General features: G+C 41.8%; 1 protein-coding gene and 2 long non-coding RNA genes across 12 annotated transcripts in view; 2 read left to right on the plus strand and 1 right to left on the minus strand.

The window, feature by feature from the left end:
* Nucleotides 1-16295, plus strand: part of LOC308570232 — a 106685-nt gene extending 90390 nt beyond the window's left edge. For all 3 annotated transcript variants that reach the window (XR_014001014.1, XR_014001015.1, XR_014001016.1), the window contains 2 exons: nt 7983-8152; nt 15857-16295. This is a non-coding gene — a long non-coding RNA (uncharacterized lncRNA). The remainder of the gene's footprint in view (nt 1-7982; nt 8153-15856) is intronic.
* LOC308569833 lies at nt 12514-14060 on the plus strand. The gene is made up of 2 exons (XR_014000894.1): nt 12514-13246; nt 13334-14060. It is a non-coding gene; the product is annotated as an uncharacterized lncRNA (long non-coding RNA).
* RBMS3 (RNA binding motif single stranded interacting protein 3) overlaps nt 15095-23297 on the minus strand; it is a gene marked incomplete at its 3' end in the record, with an annotated part of 773357 nt that continues 765154 nt past the window's right edge. For 6 of the 8 annotated variants that reach the window (XM_081164680.1, XM_081164679.1, XM_081164684.1 and 3 more), the window contains 3 exons: nt 22844-22924; nt 20745-20872; nt 15095-17541 (listed from right to left, as the gene is read on the minus strand). In XM_081164680.1, the coding sequence (XP_081020806.1) occupies nt 17535-17541; nt 20745-20872; nt 22844-22924 (216 nt within the window). Of the gene's footprint in view, nt 17542-20740; nt 20873-22843; nt 22925-23297 lie in introns of those variants that run through there. The other 2 variants (XM_081164681.1, XM_081164686.1) reach the window with 1 other exon arrangement.

A 23297-nucleotide genomic window follows, 5' to 3' on the forward strand; every position in this document is an offset into this window, starting at 1 on the left:
TAGGAATTAGAACTACTCCATTTACACTGCTCTTAGCTAATGTATGTGTGCCAGGTTCCTTCAATATAACTGGGCACTTTGCAACTCCATTTTCTTTGACGTTCAACTTCTTATTTCGCCGCCTCTGTAACAGAGACTTCACAAACCTTCAAAGACAAGGTAGCTAGGACGACTATAGCAGGAAAGAGTTGATCATCTATAATGGATGGTGGACTGTTCTGTTCCAGGATAAACTCCCTATGATAATACCGAGCAACAGGTATTGCAGCTGAACCGTGAATGGCATTATTATCGTAGGTCAATATAAAGATGTTGCCTTTGGAATCGATAAATATGTTGCCTCTAATCTCATTTTGAGATCTGAAGATGCAGCCATTGTCTACAAGGGACATTTCTGGCTGATCTGTTCTTCTGTGCTCCAGTTGCACCCCAAAGGAGATTTTAAGAAATGGGACAAGAATATCAGCCACACCAGTGGCTTACTCTTTTAATATGTGCTGAGCTAACTGAACCCAAAGCCCTGGCTTTAACCGCATACATGCATGTCTACAGATTAATATTGCCATCTGCTGGAAGGAAGCCAACACTTCCTGTGTATGTGCTAACTTAGAAACAACAGAGAAAATATAGCAGAGTTTAGTAACTGGTCCTAACTCTATTCCTTATCCAAAGGATAGAGAAGGAGTGCTCACATGGAAAGAATGCTCAAGTGAGAAATAAGCTGATCAGCAAATACATTCAAATAATCTTAATAGCACTTTTCATGAAATTAAAAGCATATTTCTGCTCTGTGCACAAACATGATAGGCATTGAGGATGCTGCCATTCACTGAAACAAGATGAAGGTCAAAGTGCTTAAAAGTGACAGATAAACAACACATAACACACAATTGCAATTTAATGAGGCAACTTGGCACACTTCTTCATAAATGCATCTGAAATTCATTGGAATTTAGTTCAGTCTGAACACGGACACCCCACGCAGCTTGCATCCTGGCTGAGGAATGGTAAACACAAGTAATAAATGATAAGGAGTCACATTCTGTCACTCTCAACCATCAATTAAATACTGAATAGATGCTGTCCTGCAGAGGCAAAGGACTGCCAGCTGTCTTGGCCAATGCCAGTTTCTATTAAAAACTGTTACTGAAGGAGCTTGTCAAACCAGGGCATCACATACGAATCAGAGCTAACAGGCTTACATTGTGAGGGGGACCCCCCCACACACTTTGTAGAAGGGATCCCAGTCCAGCTGCCCCCTCCATCCACTGCTCATAGGCACTAAATGCATGGCCATTCAAGATTCAGCTCAGTATCATACCACTTTAAACAGCCATAGAACCCCAAGGAATCCTGGGAAGTGTAGTTTTTTTACAGGCGCTGGTCCTTGTTAGGTCCCAACTAGGGAACATGGGTGGCGTTATGTTCTAAACCACTGGGCCTCTTGAGCTTGCTGATCAGAAGGTCGGCGGTTCAAATCCCCGTGACAGAGTGAGCTCCCGTTGCTCTGTCCCAGCTCCTGCCAACCTAGCAGTTTGAAAGCACGCCAGTGGAAGTAGATAAATAGGTACTGCTCCGGCGGGAAGGTAAATGGCATTTCCATGCGCTCTGGCATTCATCACGGTCCTCTGTGCATCAGTAGCGGTTTAGCCATGCTGGCCACATGAACCGGAAAGCTGTCTGTGGACAAATGCTGGGTCCCTCGGCCTGAAAGGCGAGATGAGCACCGTAACCCCAGAGTCGAATTCGAATGACTTAACCGTTTAGGGGTCCTTGTACTTTTTTATTGGGGGGAGGCACTATTCCTCTCACAGAGATACATTCACCAGAGTTTCCTGGGAAAAGGGATTGGTTGCTAAACCACACTGGGAACAACCCCTGTAACAAACTACAATTCACAGGATTATTGGGGTGTGTGTGTGTGTGCCATGATTGTTTAAAATGGGATGATACTGCTTTAAATGTACAATGTGGATGGGATCAAAGTTCCAACGACACTTAACAGGACAGATTAAAATATACAGATGTGATTTATGCAGATTTATCGCCACCATGCAGCTTCCTAGGCCAAAAGCGTCTTTAAATACGTACCGTCCGGAGTGTCTGTGGGTTGTTGTCACTGTTATGGTGCAAGGGAAATAGTTCTGTACTTTACCAAGCTGTGGTAATGACATCGGCTAGATAAATTTGTAGCTTGACTCCAAAGTTGACACGGTCTAGAAACTGTACCCGTTCAGAATGGGGGTAATTTTAAGGACATCCTTCAAATTCACATTATTTGCCTGTTGTTGTTGTTTACATTTTTTGGTCTGTTGTGTGAACCGTGTTATTTGAACTTTAGGCCTTTCACTGATTACATTTGATGCCCTTTTAAATGTGTTGTGGGAGGGGGTGGGGAGGGTTTTTGTTTTGTTTTGTTCGTGTTTTTATTATGTATTTGGGGGGGGTTGGTCTTGTATTATTATGTTATGAACTGCCCTGATGGAGCGTGGTCTATAACAACAACAACAACAACAACAACAACAACAACAACAACATAAATAAATAAATAAATAAATAATTCATTACTTGTCATCTTCTGATGAAGGACAGTTAACAATATTTTAAATAAATAAAGGCATAAATATTTTTTAGGGCTCATTACAACCACAAGCAACAACAACAATAACATATTATTATTTATACCTCACCCATCTGGGTGGCTCCCAACAGAATATTAAAAACATGATAAAACATCAGACATTAAAAACTTCCCTAAACAGGGTTGCCTTCAGATGTCTTCTAAAAGTCAAATAGTTGTTTATTTCCTTGACATCTGATAGGAGGGCATTCCACAGGCCGGGCGCCTCTGCCGAGAAGGCCCTCTGCCTGGTTCCCTGTAACCTCACTTCTCGCAATGAGGGAACTGCTAGAAGGCTCTCGGAGCTGGACCTCAGTGTCCGGGCTGAACGATGGGGGTGGAGTCGCTCCTTCAGGTGTACTGGGCCGAGGCCATTTACTAATTGGAGTAGGGTAATATCCATGTTATTTCACATCTAAAACCGTATTGAATTCTCTGTAGAAATCAGGGTCTCCTTCATCCTAGCTATCAAAGCTCACCTTGCCATGGAAAACCAGTTTTAAGAATCTACTGACAGCAGTTCCTAGATTGGTACCTGGCAGAGCTGTCTGGAATGTGCTGTTCCTCAGCTCAACTGCTGCTCTCTCAAATACTAATCAGACATAATGTTAACGGCATCTGTGATTGGCATTATTCTTCTAAGTACTTGTGGCACCACTTGCTGCTCAAATGATTCATCTTCGCTTGAGAGGAGGGAAATGGGCTAGGAGACAGTACAGATGTCTCTGAGCAGAAAATGGCAGATAAGGAATTGCTTTAAGGGTTATATGAGCTATTGTTACAAAGCAAACAATAATCACAGAATAGTAGGGTTGGAAGGGACCGTGAGGGTGATCTGCAATGTGGGAATCTTCTGCCCAATGTGGGGTTAGAATACACAGCCCACAGATTAAGAGCTCTACAGACTGAGCCATCTGGTGTGGTATTCTAAATTCAGCAAATTCAGTTGAAAGGATCACTTTAAGAAAAAATAGTTTAAAAAACAACAACAAACCAACATCTATAAACTTCCAGAGAACAAGAGACTTCCTGCTGGATTTTAACAAAGGTTCATTTACTTCAGAATCCTGTTCTTCACAGCAGTGACCAAAACACTTCCCCAAAGTCCATGTGCAGGGCATGAAGAAAGGATGCACGAGAAATTAGATTTACGTAAATTCCAGGGTGACCCAACCCAATTCACATCTCCTCTAGGCAGATGTGTAAATTGGAACATAATTTCACACTTCTCCAAATTTACAAACATATTATAAAACTGCAAAAGTGCCAATATGTAACATGCAGATGAAGCATTTCATGAGACCAGATATGGGACTGAGAAACCGATCACTGCTGTAGTTATATAATATGTACAGGCTTCCAAATGATAGTATTGTTTTGGATGTAGCCCTTAACTCCTGGGATCCAGAAAGTACCTTAGGGAAGCTGGCTAGCTCATTCTGTGATTTCTGGCAGAGCAAGGCTAAAAGATAAGGCTGTGTTGCAATCTGCTATAACTCCCTAGACGATCATTTCACAAAGGCACTCTACACTAACAAACACATTTCATTAAATATTATCCAAAAATAACTATTTGGCTAGCTAGTGGTTCAAATCCCTAAATATCTAGCAAAGCATTTCTGGACCTGCATTGGGCACTTCCAGCAATTCAGTCAAAAGGGTCTAGTGTCATGGAAAGAATCACAGAATAGTCCTTTGTTCTCTCGACCTTGCAGGGCTTGCCCATACTAGCAGAGAGTTTCGAAGATGCTGCGATTGGGTGGAGCTAGACTGACAAATTTCTACCCATCACGGATATTGTTCAATGGTATTGGAAGCCTTGGAAGAGGGGAAGAACGGTGACCTTGCTGCACCGTTTATAATCAAGTGATATCGCAAGGCTGATGGTCGCAGCAAGTTCTCCATCAGCTGTGGGCAGCCTTTGGCTTTCCAGATGTTCGTGAACCTCCCATCGGCCCCAGCAAGAATGGCCAATGGGCAGGGATAGAGCGAGCTGTAGTCTAGCAACATCTGGGAAGCCAAAGGTCCCCCATATGACTCTGTTAGAGAAAGGTTAAGCTCTCAGCATTTTAATCTCTTTGCCAGATGTATTCAGGAAATCCAGTGTCTCAGATAAGGATCCAAGGTCCTGATTCTGTGACACACCCCTTAATAATATGTTGTAGTGCTGGGCAAAACCTTCCCCCTTCCTGGATTGGATTTGGACTTGGGCTTGGTTAATCTTGAACCCAAATTAGACTCCGCTGTGCTTCAGATGACATATCATGGGGAGCAAGAGAGAGTTTGGATCTTCTGCAATGCCTCATGAGTTCTCCCTCTGACCTGGCTGCAGTGCCACTGCTTCAGCAGAAATGGAGATAGCTGGAAGGAGGGACGCAGAAGACATCCTCCTTCTCCCTCCTTGGTCCTTGGAAGTTAGAATTCTACTGAGGAAGCTTCCCAGGTGTCAGGGAGGGCAGAAGAGGGTCGGGCTGGGCAGTATATTGTCCAAAACTGGTTTGAAGTCCATATTGCTTTCATAATTTTTGACCTGGCAATATATTGCAAATCATGATGTGTGTTAGGGTTGAGTGATGTCTGGCTTTCAACATTGTGATATATATATTACCAACTAAACATTGTGATGTCTGAAATAAGGTTGTTACTATGTAGAGGCTAATGGGATAATGTCCTGGCAACTGCTACTTAGGGGCCTAAAACTGAAAAAAAAAATTTACTTACCTTTAACATGTTGTTACAACTGTTATTTTACGATACAGAGCAACAGGGATGGAAGGAATCAGGAGAGAAGCAATGATTGGCTTCACCCCCCCACACACACATTACAATTTTTTACATAGCACACACACTCACACACACATCATGATTCGCGATATATTGTCATGTTGAATATTATGAAATCAAACTGATTTTTGACAACGTATCAGAACATTGCCCAGCTCGTGTGTGTGTGTGTGTGTGTGTGTGTGTGCTATGCTAAAAAGATGATGTGAGGATAACTGTGAAGCCAGCCAATGCATCTACATACAGTGGTGCCTTGCAAGATGAAATTAATTCGTTCCGCGAGTTTTTTTCGTCTAGCGAATTTTTCGTCTTGCGAAGCACGGTGTCGGAAAAGTTTTGGAAAAGCTTCAAGAATCACCAAAAACCTCAAAAAAGGCTACCACACCGCGTTCTATGAGTTGCTCCTCGAAGTCAAGTCGCAACTGTATTAACGGTGTTAAGAAAAAGGAAACAAACTTGCAAGATGTTTTCGTCTTGCGAAGCAAGCCCATAGGGAAATTCGTCTTGCAAAGCAGCTCAAAAACCGCAAAACCCTTTCGTCTAGCGAGTTTTTCGTCTTGCGAGGCATTTGTCTTGCGGGGCACCACTGTAGCTCCATCCTTATTTTAGGCATTGTGATATATCGGTATATCACAATATTTAATGGGTGATATTATATCACAATGTTGAAAACCAAATATCGCTCAGCCCTGTCCTTGCTAACATGAGTGGGTAGAAGCAGGGAGTTAGGGGGTCACTTGTTCAGAATGCTGGTGGGCTTTATAAGCATGCAAAATTCATATTAAACCAGATCCCCACTTGCATGTAGCCATGTGACTCTGACAGAGGAAACTTTCGCGCCTGTAGCTAAAAACCCAAGACAGTGCTGTAACATTTGCCTGCAGCTCCCTTGAGGCCCAGCTAAATTTCAGTTCCCGTCCATATCCATAACTCTAAAAAGACAAACACTATGGCTCAAGCATCCCCAGAAACAGTATAACCGCTTAATGTATATAAAAATAAATCAAAGCACTTAACGGGTGTGTATGCAGCATAAGCACAGCATAAGAACAGACAATTTTAAGTTGAGGAAAAGAAACTATATTGAAAGGAAAGAGGAGGTGGTCGCTCCTTGTGGGTATCTGGAGAACGGGCACTTCAAATGAAAGGTCAAACAGCTAAGAGAGCTAGTTAGGAATAAGTTTGTGTGCTGGCGGGAATTCTCGTTACTGGGAAGGAAAGCAGAAGTCCAACTTTGTTTTTGTCTTATTGTCCAAAGCAGCATATTCCTTCCACTTGGAGAGTTATCTACATTTTTGTTTTAATTACCAAATAGCTATGAAGAGGGGGAAATAGAGAAAATGCTATGTAAAAAAGTGAGATACCACTCCCTTAAGCAAGCTAGCGTTGGCATAAGGAGTGAAACAAGAAGTACATAATGAAGATACGTTTGGAAAAGAATCAGGCTGTTTTTTATGGAGTTCATGTCAAAGTAGCACAGCAGGAAATCGATTTTCACTGTTACTGAGTTCTTTTCTTCTGGGGGGAAAAGGTGTCAGTACTGCGTACTCTTTAGTACCCCTTAGAAAAAAAAGCAATGTTGTTTCGCTTGGGTTTGTGTGTAATGGTATACACAATCTGTTTTATTGTCACTAGAGCGCGAGACTCTTAATCTCAGAGTCATGAGCTTGAACCCACATTGGGCAAAAAGATTCCTGCATAAAATAATAATAATAATAATAATAATAATAATAATAATAATAATAATAATAATTTATTATTTATACCCCGCCCATCTGGCTGGGTTTCCCCATCCACTCAGGGCGGCTTCCAACAAAGCACTAAAATACAATAACCTATTAACCTATTAAACATTAAAAGCTTCCCTAAACATTATAGGCAGTGGCGTGTGGTCATTGGATTAAGGGGACTAGGCTGGTCCCCTTAATGTTCCCCTGGGGCTTCCTTCTCAAAGCCCAGAAAGCTTCTGCCCGGCTTAGGGAGGAAGGTGCGAGGCTCTGATGGGTCCAAGATCCATCCTGCCATCTTCCCAAAGCCCACCTGGCTTTTGGAAGGTGGCAGGAGGGCTTCAGCATCCTGTCGGAGCCCTGGCACCTCCTTCGCAAAGCCTGGGAAGCTTCTGCCTGGCTTAGGGTGGGAGGCGCAATGCTCACATGCGCAATGTCAAATGTCACACTCATAACATTGACCCCCCCCAACGCCCCTTGCAAGCTAGAGCCTCTGTCCCTAACTGTTCCCCTTTGAAAAATTTAACTGCGCGCCACTGATAGCAGGGGGTCCAACTTCCAACTCTACAATTCTACGATTCTAAATCTTCTGTTTACATTAAGAAAGGAATAATGGGGTGATATAGAGCTGCGTTGAGGAACCTCAAGCTAAGTGCCTCTTTCCGTCTAGCCTTCAAGATTACACCAGGGTGGAATCTATACACACATTAAAAAAAATAATGAAAATGTGAAAATGCTCTATTTTAAAACGTTTTGTAAAAATACATTGAAATTTGCATAGCTCACTTTCACCATCTAGTGTCACATTTGTATATTGCACTTACAACACATTTTAAATGTTTAATTTGCAGCTGTGTAGCTGAGTCCCAGGCCACAGCCCCTCATCATCCTGGAATCGTTTTGACTGGCTGAAGATCATCCTTGAACTGACGTAATGAATGCCTCTTGCTTCCTCGGACGAAGGGTGGAGGTGTGTGTGTGTGTGTTGAGAAACCTCTGGAATGCAGCCTGCTCTTCAAAGGTAAGTGTGACATCCACGTCTCTGCTCATGTTTGCCTTGCGTCCGTCCCCCCATTGCCTGTGGTTAAGTATAAATGAAAAAGCGTGTCCTTGGGGTAGACCGAGGGACAAAAAAGTAAACGCATAAATATAAAGAGGGAAGATGTCTATGACTTGCCCTAGCTCCAGCAAAAGGATAAATGCTGAACTTTCAAATGGGGTGAACGACAACTTTCGCAAACCACGAATGCACAAAAAGATGGGAGAATCTGCATAGCCAACTTAAGTTTTAGTCCACGGAATAATTGTAGAGCCTGGGCAAATTTTAGTGTGACTTAGGTTGCTTTCCTTTACTGATTTACTTGGAAGCGTCCCACTGAACCTAGTGGGATTTACTTCCAAACAAACTTGACATAACCATAACTTTGATTGATTAGTCTGCCAATTAAAAGAGCAGTTCTGTGCCTGCTAGGAGGGTGACTGGGTGCTGTGGACCTCCCTCTTCACTGACTAAGAGGGAAGTCTGTCCCTGGAGGTCTCTGTGGTGCTCTAGTCAGAAACAGAGCCTTTTAGGGAAGTCTGCACCAGATAGAAGATTGTTCTTCAATTCAGCTGGAGCTTGCAGTTCCTCTGTCAAAATTACCCCCAGATTATAATAATTTCTGTGTATTTCAGGGCCTTTTGAGCTATGTTATAATAGCGTAATTATCCACAGAATACACTTTCTTCCTTGCAAACACTGAGATTATCTCAGTCCAGATGGTCTTCATTTCTCAGGAGGATTTCAGAGGTCTCACTCTGACCCGTTTGTGCTGGACACTGGGCCATCCTTTAGTTTGATCCACGCCAGCCTCAAGAAAACACAAGACTCTGTTCTTTTCTTTAGTTTTGTTTTTTTTTATTGAAAGCTTCATCAAAGAAAAGAGAGGTTTAAATCTAACATCCACTGATCTACAGAAAGCCCCAGGATTGGGAAAATGGCAGCTATTAGGATTGTGGTACAAACAGAAATAAAAAAAAGAGAATGAGGGGGAAACCCTCCCCTCAGCAATACAGAACTTTTCATGACATTTTGAAACATTAGCACAAAGATGCCCTTACAAGTCAGAATCGTTATTTTAATTCCTTTCAGAGTTCTTTTGGGCTGCGCTTTGGGAACTGGGAGGCCTGCAAAGGGTGTTTTCCATTTACTGGGTAGGAATTTAATCTTGTTTCACAGCCCTGGTTCCTTGATTCGATTTCATTTTAACCAGACGGGAGCCTTTTCATTTGAAACAGAGGGGGGGGGCGGGGAACAGTTTAAAGTTTGCTGTATGAAATATTGACACTTCCGGTTTTATTACAAGAAACTTACTTCCTTGAGGTGTATATCAATGAGGGGAAGAAGAGCTTGTTCTAGAATGACCATTTAGGCCAGCCTAGTTCTGCCAATCTTAAATTTGCAATCTCCAATTAGTAGCATTGTGTTTTTGTAAGACCAATGAACAAAACATTATTATTATTTTTTGCACTGTAGATAGACTAGGCCCATGATGTGTCTTTGTCCAAATATTCACCTGAGTGCTTCTTGTAAAGATTGTTGGCCAGGTTAGGGATGAATGAAGGTTGGATACAACCACCCAACACATGGTGATATTTTTTTATTTCAGCTTGTATTAATTGGCTTTCTGCTTGTGATTGGGACATTTGATTTGCTTGCCACAAGGAGATACAATCAGTGTGGCATACCTCTCCCTTCATTTCAATATTCAACCAGGGTATCAATTAGGATATCAATTAGGATATCATTTTGACTTTTCAGATGTAAAAACATCTAAGGGCAGCACCTCATATACTTTATAACTTCACAGTGAAGCACTAAAATTTCTATTTCCCCAACTGCAAAGGCACAGCATGAACAGTCAACCTACATGTTTCAACCAGTTCAACCAAGTCTGCTGAACTGGCCCATGCAATTTTTCAGCTTTTAAAAACCTATTGACCCAAACATTTTAGATGCACAAAACTTCTTTCCAAAGTAAAAAAACAAACAAAAACAAAATCAAGTTAGAAAACACAATTATAATCTAGAACAAAACCCTTCCCTCCCCCAGATTTTGTTTTCAGTAAAAAAATCTTTCAGCATCAGAATGTAGTAATAATTCGGGACTAATAGCAGATCATTCACAGCTCCTAACAAATAGTTATTAGGATGGAAGAACCTCAAGTGTAATAGCTGTCAAAATATAAACCCATTTATGTAAACACAAGAATTTTAATCCCCACAGAAGCAAACCCGACATTCACTTTACAGCATTTGTCAAACATTTCCATTTATTTTATTTTTTTTAAACAAAGAACATGTCAGTAAAAGTGAAAATACTGTTTCTTTTCTGTAGTCTGAGGTATGAAGAGGAATTTGAGACTGGAATCCACTTTAGGTGATATGACAGTAGAAGAAGGGTTTTTTTCTCCTCCTAAGAGAAATAACCTTTCTTCTGATGTTTCATGATTCCTGAAACTGCTCAACAAGGACTAGAAAGATCGGATCCGTCACTGACCTTCCTTGCCAAGTACGCACATGGGTGCTTACATGCATGATTATGTTTATGCTTTATTCAAAATGAAGTAACTCACCCACCGCTGTAGAGGAACAAGATAGCGTTGTTTTTTTTTAAAAAAGGAGAGGTTCTCTGAAACATGCAGCGTGCTTTTTTCCCCTTTGCAATGTCATCACACCGCTAGAATATCCTTGGTCTAACGCTGAGGACTTGAAAATCCTTTATACCTTTGTACATCAGAACCAATTTCATGTTAAATAAAGCCTTGAAATGAAATGTTGGCCATGTATGACTCAAACACAACTATCTTCAAATTCCATATTTGGTCTCATCACCATGTGGATTGATTCATTATGTTAAGCCCATAATCACACTTTTCACATGACTTTTACTATACAGGTAATAGTCCCGGAGACTATACTTAAACCTGTTTCACTCATGTCAGTCTCAGCATTAAAATGATAGGGATGGTGGCTGATAAGCCACCTTCAGGCTTAAAATCATGAACCAAGGCAACTTTCTACATATTTCACATCATTTCTTTAATACCATAGACAACATAATTTAGATCAAAATACTGTGACATATTAAAAATAAACTTTTATTACACTGCAGGCATTCTCAAATCTGCTGAGTTTGGTCGCCACACATACATAAATATTATCCTTCCTTCTTATTTTTGATAACGTAAAATGCATTTCTAATGCTTAGGCTCACTGCAAAATCCCTTGTTTGCCTGTTCACCACTTTTCTTCCTCAGATGTGAACACCAATATTGCAGAACACAATGGAATTACTTCAAAATATCTCTAAAGTTCTGCTTTGAACTACTGCAGTGAGACACTTTAAGCTTCTTGGCAAGCCATGCAGCTATGAACCCACAACCAGGAACACTTTCAGGGTTCACTGACAGAGGAATCCAAAATCCTTGGATGCTACCAGGGGGCCTTCAAAAAATAGAATCTTATAAGACAACTGCGTCATTTTTAAAAGTCTCTTTTCCAGCATTTTAAAATCTTACCCTTGGCTCCGTAACTAATCACCATAATCAAATACTTGGATTCAAATGAATTGGCAGGAAATCAGCTCAGATCAAAATACTTTTGCTGAGCGGAGATCTGGAACTGCTGAAAAAGCCATAGAACCCTTCAAACAATTTGTTGCAAGATAACATCAAGATCGAAGTCTATCTTTTAAGGCCCAGTTCAGATGTCGTCACAGTTGTGTGGCTAGTCATCCAAAAACTGCTTCTCAGCAATTCCGTGTTGCCTTGGCAACATGTGGAAGATGGAATCACAACTGGATAACCCTAATCGAGTTGTTTGCATGCCAGCATCCCATCATCCACCCAGCTGATGCTGATATTGGCATTTGAGCGGCTCCCTCTGCATTGCTTTTGATTGGTGACCTAATCTATATCTTTAAGGTGCAGGATTATTAGATCAGGAAGAAGATGAAGTTATGGGGACTTCCATGTGTCTGTGTAAGTGCCCGTCTGTGCAGGTGACAATGCAAGTGATGGTGTGTGCTCAAAGAAGGGATCTGCAAAGAAACTTGTTTTCCTTCAAAATACATTACTGGAGCAAGGTAAAAAGGTAAAGGTAAAGGACCCCTGGACGGTTAAGTCCCGTCAAAAGCGACTATGGGGTTGCGGCACTCATTTCACTTCTGGGCCAAGGGAGCCGGTGTTTGTCCACAGACAGCTTTCCAGGTCATGTGGCCAGCATGGCTAAACCGCTACTGATGCACAGAGGACCGTGATGAATGCCAGAGCGCATGGAAATGCCATTTACCTTCCCGCCGGAGCAGTACCTATTTATCTACTTGCCCTTTTTTGGGCGTGCTTTCAAACTGCTAGGTTGGCAGGAGCTGGGACAGAGTAACGGGAGCTCACTCCATCACAGGGATTCAAACCACCAACCTTCTGATCGGCAAGCCCAAGAGGCTCAGTGGTTTAGACCACAGTGCCACCCGCATCCCTATTACTGGAGCAAAGTATAGATAAGCGGGTTTCAGCTCCATCCCTTCACTTCAACTCTCATTCTGAGAAATCAAGAGTCCTTACGTAAACATTGCCAATATTCTGTAGCAGTAAAAGAATGCTCAGTGCAATAATTTAATCAATAGCGAATGTTTCGCAATTTCTTCTCGCTATAGGATATCAAAGGGTTAGATATCCCTGCAAGAAACAGTCACTGATACTCACAAAGAACTTTAACACTGAGCACATAAAAATCATTACTGTCTGGGTAGACCTTGCGGACATTCTGAAATGCAAAGTCTATGTATATTGAGGTTGCAAACTTGCAAGAACCTTTGAGGGGCATCAGACAGCTTACATGTCCAGCAAGACTCAGATCTCTTCTAACAGCAGCCACACCATGTTGTACTGAAAACGGCTTTGAAATCTGGAACCTAGTTTTGGGGGGAAATAAAACTTCTGTGGTTGTGCAAAGCAGATAACGTAATTCTAAGGATTTTTGAACTTGGACCTATCTAGGCCAAAATGTAAATATTCAAGCACCATCTCGTCGTCCATGGAAATTCTGGATTTTATTTTAGTTACCAAGGGAGAGGTTGGTTAACTTCAGGGAGGGGGGGGGAGCAATAACAATATTTTTTTAAAAAAGGAAATTCTGGATCATTTAAATCTTAGGTTGGAGTTGGATAAAGACTATGCATGGAAATGTTCACTAGAGGAAGAAGAATCTTGTTTTCCAACTTGCCATTTATATTATTTTGCGCAGTCGGGTCTGCACAAGGTCAAAATATTAAGTTCCTACCATCTTGCAGCAACTGGACAAAGATATTGAACCCACCCCTGGACCAAGCAGGAAGACTCATAAATGTGAAGCAAATCAAATTGTTAATAAAACTAAATTTAGAATCAAGGCTCACCCTTGGGGGTTTCTTTTTGAGGGGGGTGTTCAGAGGCTATTTGTGCCAGTGCAGCCCCGAACATATTATGGATTTACTTCCAGGCTGTTAGCTGATCAGTTTATCAAAGTGGATCTATCAATGTCAGGTGATTTATAGGAACGGATAGTTCTTTCTTTTCTTTTGCCAAACAACAAAGAAGTAGGATGTCTAAAGGAAATTAAACAATCGAAACAGCTTTTTAAAAAACACCTGAAGTGATGATATGGACTATTTGCTGCTGCCGCCGCCCCACTGGCAACTTAATCTTCCGTGATTTAACCGTATTTGCTGAACCAAGTCAAACAAAATGAGAATGTATAAATAAAGCAACAGATTTCTGAACAGAAGAATCGGGAAGGTACTTCAGCATATCCCATCAGCCACACGGTAGCTACCTTGCAGCCTCACTGTCAACAGCAATGAGACTTTTCTTTGCACCAAACTAGAATTTGTACAGGAACAATTTTTTTTTTTAAAAAAAGAACAAAACAATAACGCGTGATTCTTTCATATTCAACAAAATTGTGCCACAGAAGAATAATCTCTATTTTATACATACAGGAAAAAAAGATACAGCATTAAAAGGAAGAAAAATAAGGCTGGCTTGATTATTTTTCCCATGTCCCATCCAACAGGCACACGCTTTCCAAAGGGAAAAAAGAGAAAATAATCAAGTGATGATCACAGAAAGTAAACAGCAGTGGCAAAGCACGTGAAAGAAAGGAAGAAGCTAGAGATCTTTACATAACATGGAAACTCTTCCCATGACCCCAGCGCTGTGGTCCTTTGAGTCAGAATAGTCCATATGTAGTATCTGGAAAACTACATGTACTTTTAGAATCTCACATAGCCAGGCCCCCTTGTCTATAATGGTTGGCTAGATGGTTTCACTGTTTTTAATTTTTACGTTTTTCATATTTAACGTTGCATATTTAGCAGCCATTTGTTTGGGTAACCCAATCCCATCCCCACCAAACAAGAGATACTTACATTAAAAATAAGGAAACACTTTTTAGCATTCTTAAAAAAATACTTGATTCTTTAAAAAGTCATTTAAAGTAACCATGTACTCCGTGGACATTCCTCCCACAAACTTCCTATCCTATCTCTGAGGCTTGTGTGTTTCATAGGTTGCATCCTTAACATCACAACTGGGGCCATTGAACCTGGTCAATTCAAAGGAAACCTGTTTTAGCATATATATATATATATATATATATATATATATATATATATATATATGCTTTCGTAGATTTTCACGGGTACAGGAATGTAGGTTTTGGTGTCTTCGGGTGTCTTCCCGTGTAAGAGTTGGGGTGTCTAGGCGACGTTTCGACGAGGTCTCACTCGTCATCTTCAGGCTGGTGCTTTCGGCTTCTTTCGGGTTCTAGTAACAAGAAGCCGAAAGCACCAGCCTGAAGATGACGAGTGAGACCTCGTCGAAACGTCGCCTAGACACCCCAACTCTTACACGGGAAGACACCCGAAGACACCAAAAACATATATATATATATATATATAATATTATTGTCACTTTTCAGTATGGTTACCCTGTTTTGAAGACACCACTGTCATTGCGGTGAACTCATCATCATTTAACAGCCACCCCACCGCTGCTGCCACTGGAGGCCATTTCAATCATTTGGGCTTTGTTTAAGTGCTTCCTTCGCTAGATCTTTTTGCCTGCTACAGAGAACAGAAATCTTCTACTTTGGTGCCTCATTCATCAAGAGTGGTGGCAATATTGGAGCAGTAATCTCCAGGAACCTGTCCAATCTCTATGGGAATGCTCAGGCTTATGTTATGCTTAACTCCCCTTCGTTTTTAAACCGTGTTTACACAGCAGAGATTCCCAGTGGATTGTGCCGCTTGTTGAAACTTACTAGAGAACACGGAAGTTGGAAGTGAATGGAATGCATACTTTTAAAACTTTCCACATACACTTATAAGGGAACTGGTAAAATTTGGAGGCGCCTTCTTCACTGCCAGTCTTAAAATTCTCACTGCATGACACCCTTCCCTTTTTTGGGTGGGGGAAGGATAATTCTCTTAGGCCCTCCAATATATAGACTCCATAAACTCTTTTATCATTTAAAAATAGGGTTCCTTTGCCAATTCAACGTACTTGCTATTGTCTTTTGCCTAATCAAACTAATTAATGATTGTCAGCAAACATATTAAGACAACAGAAAGCCAGTTAGTACAAAGTGGTTGTTAGCTTCATGCTAGCATGAGAGAACTAACCATTTTAATCTTTCTTCTTGCAGGGGAGAGTTAAGACGAAAACACCAATCGTCTACTTTTTAGAATCATCTTCTAAGTGACTTGAACAGACCACCAAAATGCAAAATGGAGATGGCTGGTTCTGAGCACTGGAAGATGACTCAGGGAGGATGAAGAGGAGGAGGAAACGAACCTGTGAGATGCTGAGAAGAAGGAAGACCGTAGGTTCAGTACAAAAGAAATCGGACAACGCAATGGAAAAGCTCAGCAAAGTTTAAATGCACCTGGGTAAGAACAGCTGGCGACTTTCTCATGCTGTGAAATTCCGCTAAGCATTGCAAAGTACCAACTACTCAGAACTTTCCATTAGAAGCCTAAGCATATAGAATGTACAACACCAGTGGAAGGTAGTTTAAACAAACACAAAGTTAAGAAACTGGTCCGGCCATGTAGGTCAAATAAAGATTTTTTTTTTTTAAAAAATGAAGAAATAAGGGGGAGGGGGGAACGACTCTATCTTCTGGACTGCGGTAGGTTGTCATTTCATCTTTGGTATAAAATAGGCCATCCATAGGCTGCATTTGATCACAACTAGGAAAGACTACAGAAATTGTCAACAATTTCTTCTAGCTATTGCTTTTTTTTTTGCACTTTTTTGACCATAAGCTCCTATCTACTTAAGTCCCCCCCCCACCCAATGCTTTTAAGCTAGGTGTTTGCAATGTGACAAGCTAAGCAGACTAAAAACTTTTTAAAGCTCATAAAAAAGACTGCAGATAAAAAGCACTAATGCTTTTGCCAGCGATCACACTTTGTAAATTAAAAAAAAATCTCCATTCTGCAAGAAAAAAACCTGCATTCCTTAAAATGCAAGTTGATTCCCCCCCCAATAGTTCAATAATTTTATTGTAAAACACTTTAGCTTTCTAGATTCTTCTCTGTCAACACTAAGAAAGTTCATAAAAGTCTGCATGTTTTTCAATTCTCGAAGTCTCCACAGTTCCTTTATCAACAAGTTTTCTTCGAAAGAAGAAAAAGATCGTTTTCTGCTAAACTGTACAGCTTTTATATATATATTTTGTTCATCCTAAAAATTCAGTCTGTTGAACTTCACCAGTTGATGCCGTGGACGTTTGAATCCATTTTCCTTTCTTCTACCAAGACGTTGACAGCTTGCCTTGAGAGCCTTTGACGTCCTTAAAATTAAGGCAATTAAGATTCAAGATAAACCTTACCTAAACATTTCTAAAAAAAAACAAAGAAAGAAAAATGAACCCAAAATAAAAGACACACTGGATTTCACGGAGAAAGGGGAAAGAGTAGCTGGATTCTTGAGGAAGACCATTAGTTTTCATCTCAGCTCGCTCCCTCTTGACATCATCGGTTCTCTGTTTTTGTGTGTTTTTGGAAAACAAAAACAAATCTATCTACACTTCCAAGTAAATTCTGAATTTCAAATGTTCATCCAGATAAAAGACCAACCCAGTGTTTTGCCGTGGGTTTTTTTTTTCTTTAATAAAAAAATAGCAAAAATAAAACTATCAGACTACATGACTGAACAATCTGCACAGCACATAGAAACACTGTTTTGTTTTCGTTGGGTAAGGTAGAAAATTAAAAGAAAACTCTGTTGATGCCTGTGCAAACTGGATGCCAACTTCTTGTTCGGTGAAGTTTCTCCATTCAAGGCAAACTTTTCAGACCGACATTTTTCAGTCCTGTTTATTGTCTGCAAAAACAATTGAATTAAAGGAATCATTAAATCAAAATAATCCTGCCTACCTACTTAAAAAAAAAAAAATCCCCACCCCTTGGCTATAACCAAGCTGAACTTACTGAGCATAGGGAGAATGCAGAAAATGCAAAATGCTTTAAAAAAATACATTGAGACCAAAGGATTATAATAAGTGTATCTGTACAATTCTTGAAATGTCCTGGAGATCACCTGGTTGGTCCAATCAAACTTTCCCTTAACACTCCCCAAAATAACCCGCTACTGATTTGCAGACAGTAGTAAGGCACACCTTGTATTTATTTACCTGGCTAATTCAAAAGGAGGTCAGTGGGTGAGATCTGCTGACCTAGAACCCCATATATCATAAATGGATTTAAAAGTGGGGGGGGGGCGGGGGGTATAGAGATCTGAAAAATAACAGCAAGAACAAGTCATTGTCGGCATCCATCTGTCTTGAGAGACAATGGAGTGAGCCTCTGGGGGCTGAATTCAAATCCCAGGAGAATCACAGCACCTGCTGTGGCTGCAGAGACTGGTAACTCATAACTGCGGCCTCCTATGTTGTTTTTGCAGCACCAAAGTGACCTCTCTGAAGTGCAAGCCTGGGCAATGTGTATGGAGGTCCTGGGCTGCTCAGACAACAAGACCCCCCCCCCCCCGGCCTCACTGATATGGTGCAAAGGAAAGCAGAGCGATACGTTTGGCACCAGCTTGGCTGCAGGAGTTGTCGGAAGGTTGCCTTAGGGACTCCACTCTAGATTTGTGCAGAGCTTACTTCTTAGCCTCCCGCAAGGCAGCGAGTATAGAACAAGGAGACACTTAATAAATTATAACGAATAGTTTCCAAAGCATTTTGCCTCTATTTTCACTCTCCCTCAACTCAGTCACTTATTTCTCTCTAACTCTCTTGACACGTCTCTTCTCAGCTGAACTTCCCACCTGCCACTCTCTGTAACACCCCCTGCTGTCAATAATTTCTTCACTCATCCTTTCTGTTAGAATATATTTAATGGCATGCATCTTCCTTTGACCCAGTGAAGAATTTTATAATTGCACAGAGAACCCAGAACTCTGCCTGGCACTTTCTAAGATCATCTTAGCTCTTTCTAGCTCAGAGTGCCTGACCGTGGAGAGAATACCTAAAACTATTGTCTTACACCAGATAGGGGAGCCCTATCCCATTTCGCCTTGTCCTGCTGTCGCTGCCGCCACCACCACTATACTTGCTGCTGCCTCTTGCGTGGACTGCCCGCTCTGTCACTGCCACGCACCCTGCCAAATCTGCTGCTGGTGGAGAAGTACCACCACTATCAGAGGCCATTTCAGGCAACATTGTGCTGATTTGGGGCGAGATCTCACCCAGTGCCGTGTGAGATCTTACACACTTGGCAGATTTTCCAATATTCCTGCCATTGCTGCTAAACCAGGGGTGTCGTATGGCCTGCTGCCAGCACCACGCATGTGCCTCCAAATCAGACACAGCAAAGGATTTTCAGCAATAAGGGTGTGGCATAATATTGCTCCTGGTAAAATTGTGTTGCTTACCACGGTAAGTGCTTGTGCACAATGCTATCACAGTACTGTATGCTACGGCAATCACAGACAGTTGTGCGTAGCAGCTTCAAAGGGATTACAAAACAGAGCGCTGATAAATTAAAAATGATTCAAGATGCACTAATGGCAGATGTGCACATCACACTCAAAGCACATTCAAAGGATATGGCGCCTCCGTCCATAATCTGTGAAACTGCAGTTTTCTCCTACAATTCCTAGATCCCTTAACAAAGTACAGTTCCCATGATTCTTTGGGGGAAGCCATGTGCTTTTAATGTGTGTTGAATGTCCTTTAAATGTACGGTGTGGCTCTGCTCTAAAACAGAAGACAGAACACAACTCTGAGTGTGCAGAAAATGGGGCAAGTTTCAGCTGCTCTAGAAGAACAAGGAAGCTGTGTGTAGAGTGAGGGGGGGGAAAGGAAATAATAGTAAGGTTAAATCAGTCAGCACTATTTATCCTTCCCACCTAAACCCAAGGAAGCTGCTTCAGTTCTAAACTGGTGTCTGTCATCTGTAATGGATTGGATGAGGGGGAACAAACTGAAACCTAATCCAGACAAGATAGATGTGCTTTTGGTCAGCTGGAAGGCAGAGCAGGGTTTCAGCCTGTGCTGGATGGGATAACACTCCCCCTGAAGACATAGGTTTGCATTTTGGCCTTGCTCCTGGACTCAGCCCTGAACATGGATGCCCAAGTCTCTGCAGTGGCCAGGAGTGTATCTGCACAATTTAAGCTAGTGCAACAGCTGGGCTTGTTCCTTGAGGTGTCTGATTTGGCCACAGTGACACACACCTTAGTTACACCCTATTTGGATTACTGTGGCACGCTCTATGCGGGGCTGCCTTTGAAAAGTGCTCAGAAACTTCAATTGGCTCAAAGAACCGCAGCCAGATTGTCGACCAGGAGCAGACAGCTCCCTTGCTACAGCAGCTCCATTGCCTATCCATCTGTTTCCGGGCACAATTCAAAATGCTGGTCATGAGCCTGGTGGCTGCTCTCAGACTTTGGGACTCCCTCCCTAGAGAAGCTAGATTGGCTCCCTCTTTGCTGTCCTTCTGCCAGCAGGTGAAAATGTTCTTGTTCAAAGAGGCTTTGGGGAACTGACTGTTTTTAATGAAAGGGTGGGCACTGAGCTGATTTCATTGTTGGTATGGTTTCAATAGACTTAATATATCTTTCTCAATTCCCTGTTTTTAAAATGGGAATAAAAGACAGGCCCCCCTTCTCTTTCTCTCACACACACACATAGGTAAAGGTAAAGGGACCCCTGACCATTAGGTCCAGTCATGACCGACTCTGGAGTTGCGGCGCTCATCTCGTGAACCAGAGAGCGCACGGAAACGCCGTTTACCTTCCCGCCAGAGCGGTACCTATTTATCTACTTGCACTTTGACGTGCTTTCGAACTGCTAGGTTGGCAGGAGCAGGGACCGAGCAACGGGAGCTCACCCTGTTGCGGGGATTCGAACCGCCGACCTTCTGATTGGCAAGTCCTAGGCTCTGTGATTTAACCCACAGCGCCACCCGCGTCCCTACACAATGCATAATTGTTTTTGTCCTATTAACTGGCGCCACTTCAAAATGTTTCCTCTGAATTATGATGTGTTCCCGATTCACATTCGACGAACGCCGTCAACTTACTTTGACTGTTGGTAGGAATACGTGGGTGCATGTTCACTGGACGTTTCCACAGCCATCTGTTGTTGCTGACCACTGGCTTCCTGTGATGAAGGTGCTACTGTCTGTGGAGAGGTATCGGCGACAACACCCTGAGGAGATGAACAGGAGCACAAGAGATCTTACTGCCTGTAATAACACCAGCGACATACAGGAGAAAAGAGGCGGTATATCATCTCACCAGCTTCATTATTTCTTTCCAGGTACATCATTGCATTATTTGGTGGAGTGTCAGGGATTACAGAAGCAGCATGCTGGTAGGACGCAAAGGCTACACGTTTAATAGAGAGGCATGCCAAGACTGCAGCTTTGCACTGAAGACCTGCAGAATGCTCTTCCCATACAAATGCAGTGTTGAAATCCACACTCTCCAGGCTATTCTACTTTGTCACATACACATGGCTGGTCTGATTTGGATCACACTCAGAGCGATTTAATATTTGACCCAATGAGGGTGTTCCCTTTTTCGTTGCCGTGAGATCGGAATCCAGACCCACCAGACAGGCATGTCGGGTTTGCGACACACACAAAGTGCGCTTTCTGTATCATGCTTTGGACAACAATGCAAGGGCTTTTCGGATCGTTTTTAAAAGGTAATTTCTGCATAGGTAATGGAAAGATGAAACACGACAGCATTATGAAGTGATTTGCTGTGGCTTATAAAATTGCGCACATTATACTTTAGAATTTGATGGAAAGTATTTTTTGCGGGAATAGGTTTTTGCTATTTTGAAAAACATTTAAAGAAAACATTTAAAAAATAGTTCTCAGAAGCATTTCTGGTTTAATTTGTGATTCGGTGAAGGCATATTACTGATTTAAAATAGCTTTGTTATTGCGCTCTAAAAATCTCAAATTCATTCTTTCTTGAATCCTATGTGACTAAGATTATTTTTTTCTGCTGAAGAGGTAGCCAATTAACGCTCAGAGTTCCAAATTCAGAATTATCATCATTATTTTTTCAAAAATATATACCATGGTGTTAGTTTATAAAGGTTTATGAAGAGTGTTCAAACGGAATGTAAGGATTAAAGTTGACAGCAAAACATGATAGAGAGTGACAAACCACTGTACTGCAAAGCTTTCAAAAGAATGGATAAAACAGTTGTGAGGTGATCACTGGGGAGACCGGCTATTTGCAGGCAACACAGTGTAGAAGTCTTTTATGCAGAGCCCAAATATTTATAGCAGAGGCGTGCCAATGTGGCTCCTTGGGGGGAAAGCATCTTTAGCTATCCAAGGAGTGACAGCTGAATCCGGTGTAAACGAGGCATAGTTCAAGACACCATCACTGAGTCCATGCTGTGCCCATCACACACACATATATATATAACTGGGTGAAAAGTAGGCTATGATAAAACTGTGAAGAACCAAAAAGAAACACATGGATTTAAGAGTGAACACCACCTTTCTTCTCCCTTCAAGGGTCCCCTTTTTTCCTTATTGTTTGTTTGTTTGTTTGTCTGTCCAGAAGGCCTTATGAAGATGAACAGCAGCAGAAGCCAGCTCTTCCGGGTAGCTGGTGGTCCACAGTGCCGAGCAAATACTTACTCATTAGACTGCCAGCAGCAGGACTCGGCCCCAAGGAGGGAGGGAGCAAATCCTTCATCAAGGATGAAAAAGCACCCAGTCAGTGCAGCAGCCCCCAGTTCTGCATATATACAAGAGGAAGGTTTCCTTTGCTCAGTCACGATTTCTGGTGGGTCTCAAGGGCTTTCAGAAATCAGCTATGGGCAAAAGCCTTATGCTAAGGAGAGCATCAAGCCTCCCGGGTTTTTTTTGCAGTCTTCTTTTCTTGAACCTCTTTTGTGTTTGTGGTCTGACGTCTGGTTTTGGTTACCTGTTCCTGTTGCCACCTCCACACCCCACACCCCATGTCATGAAGACTGAACTACCCAACAGAAGGTTCCATTTCATCTTCGGTGAAAACTAAAACCAAACCTGTGTATTTCTCTAAGGGGAGCTACACCATACAAGCAGATGGCCCCATCCTTAAAAACAGTTAAAGAGATGCTTCCCCAAAGAGGTGAAACAAGGTGAAAACACAAGCCAAGTGGACTTACTTCAAGAGGGACGGCTGTTGGAGGCACAGGAGTATACTGGGGGATGTATGTCCCTTGCATAGGAGCAGCAGCCGTCATATACTAGAACGAGGCAAATGCAAAATTATTGTAGAAACGTTCATTGTACTGTACCCAATTATTTTCAGCAAGCAGCATCACATAACCTTGGGACTTCTAGTCTACTGAGCAGTTCCAATGTGACAGATGAAGTGTGGGTTACAGTGATGGATTAACGTATAAGCTAAACAAGCTATAGCTTAGGGCACCACTCTCTTGGGGGGCCCAAAAAAAAATTAAAGGGGAGGGAACTGGATGTACATGTATTAATTGTATTTCAGTTCAACAATTGCTTTGATAAAATACGTATTTTGTTATGTGCAAATGGCTTTAGATACCTATTAGGTCCATAAATTACCATATAGCATATATTCAACACCAAAAACAGCAACAATTT

Source organism: Podarcis bocagei (assembly GCF_964188305.1).
Source record: "Podarcis bocagei genome assembly, chromosome: 12".
In the NCBI taxonomy this organism is placed as follows: domain Eukaryota; kingdom Metazoa; phylum Chordata; class Lepidosauria; order Squamata; family Lacertidae; genus Podarcis; species Podarcis bocagei.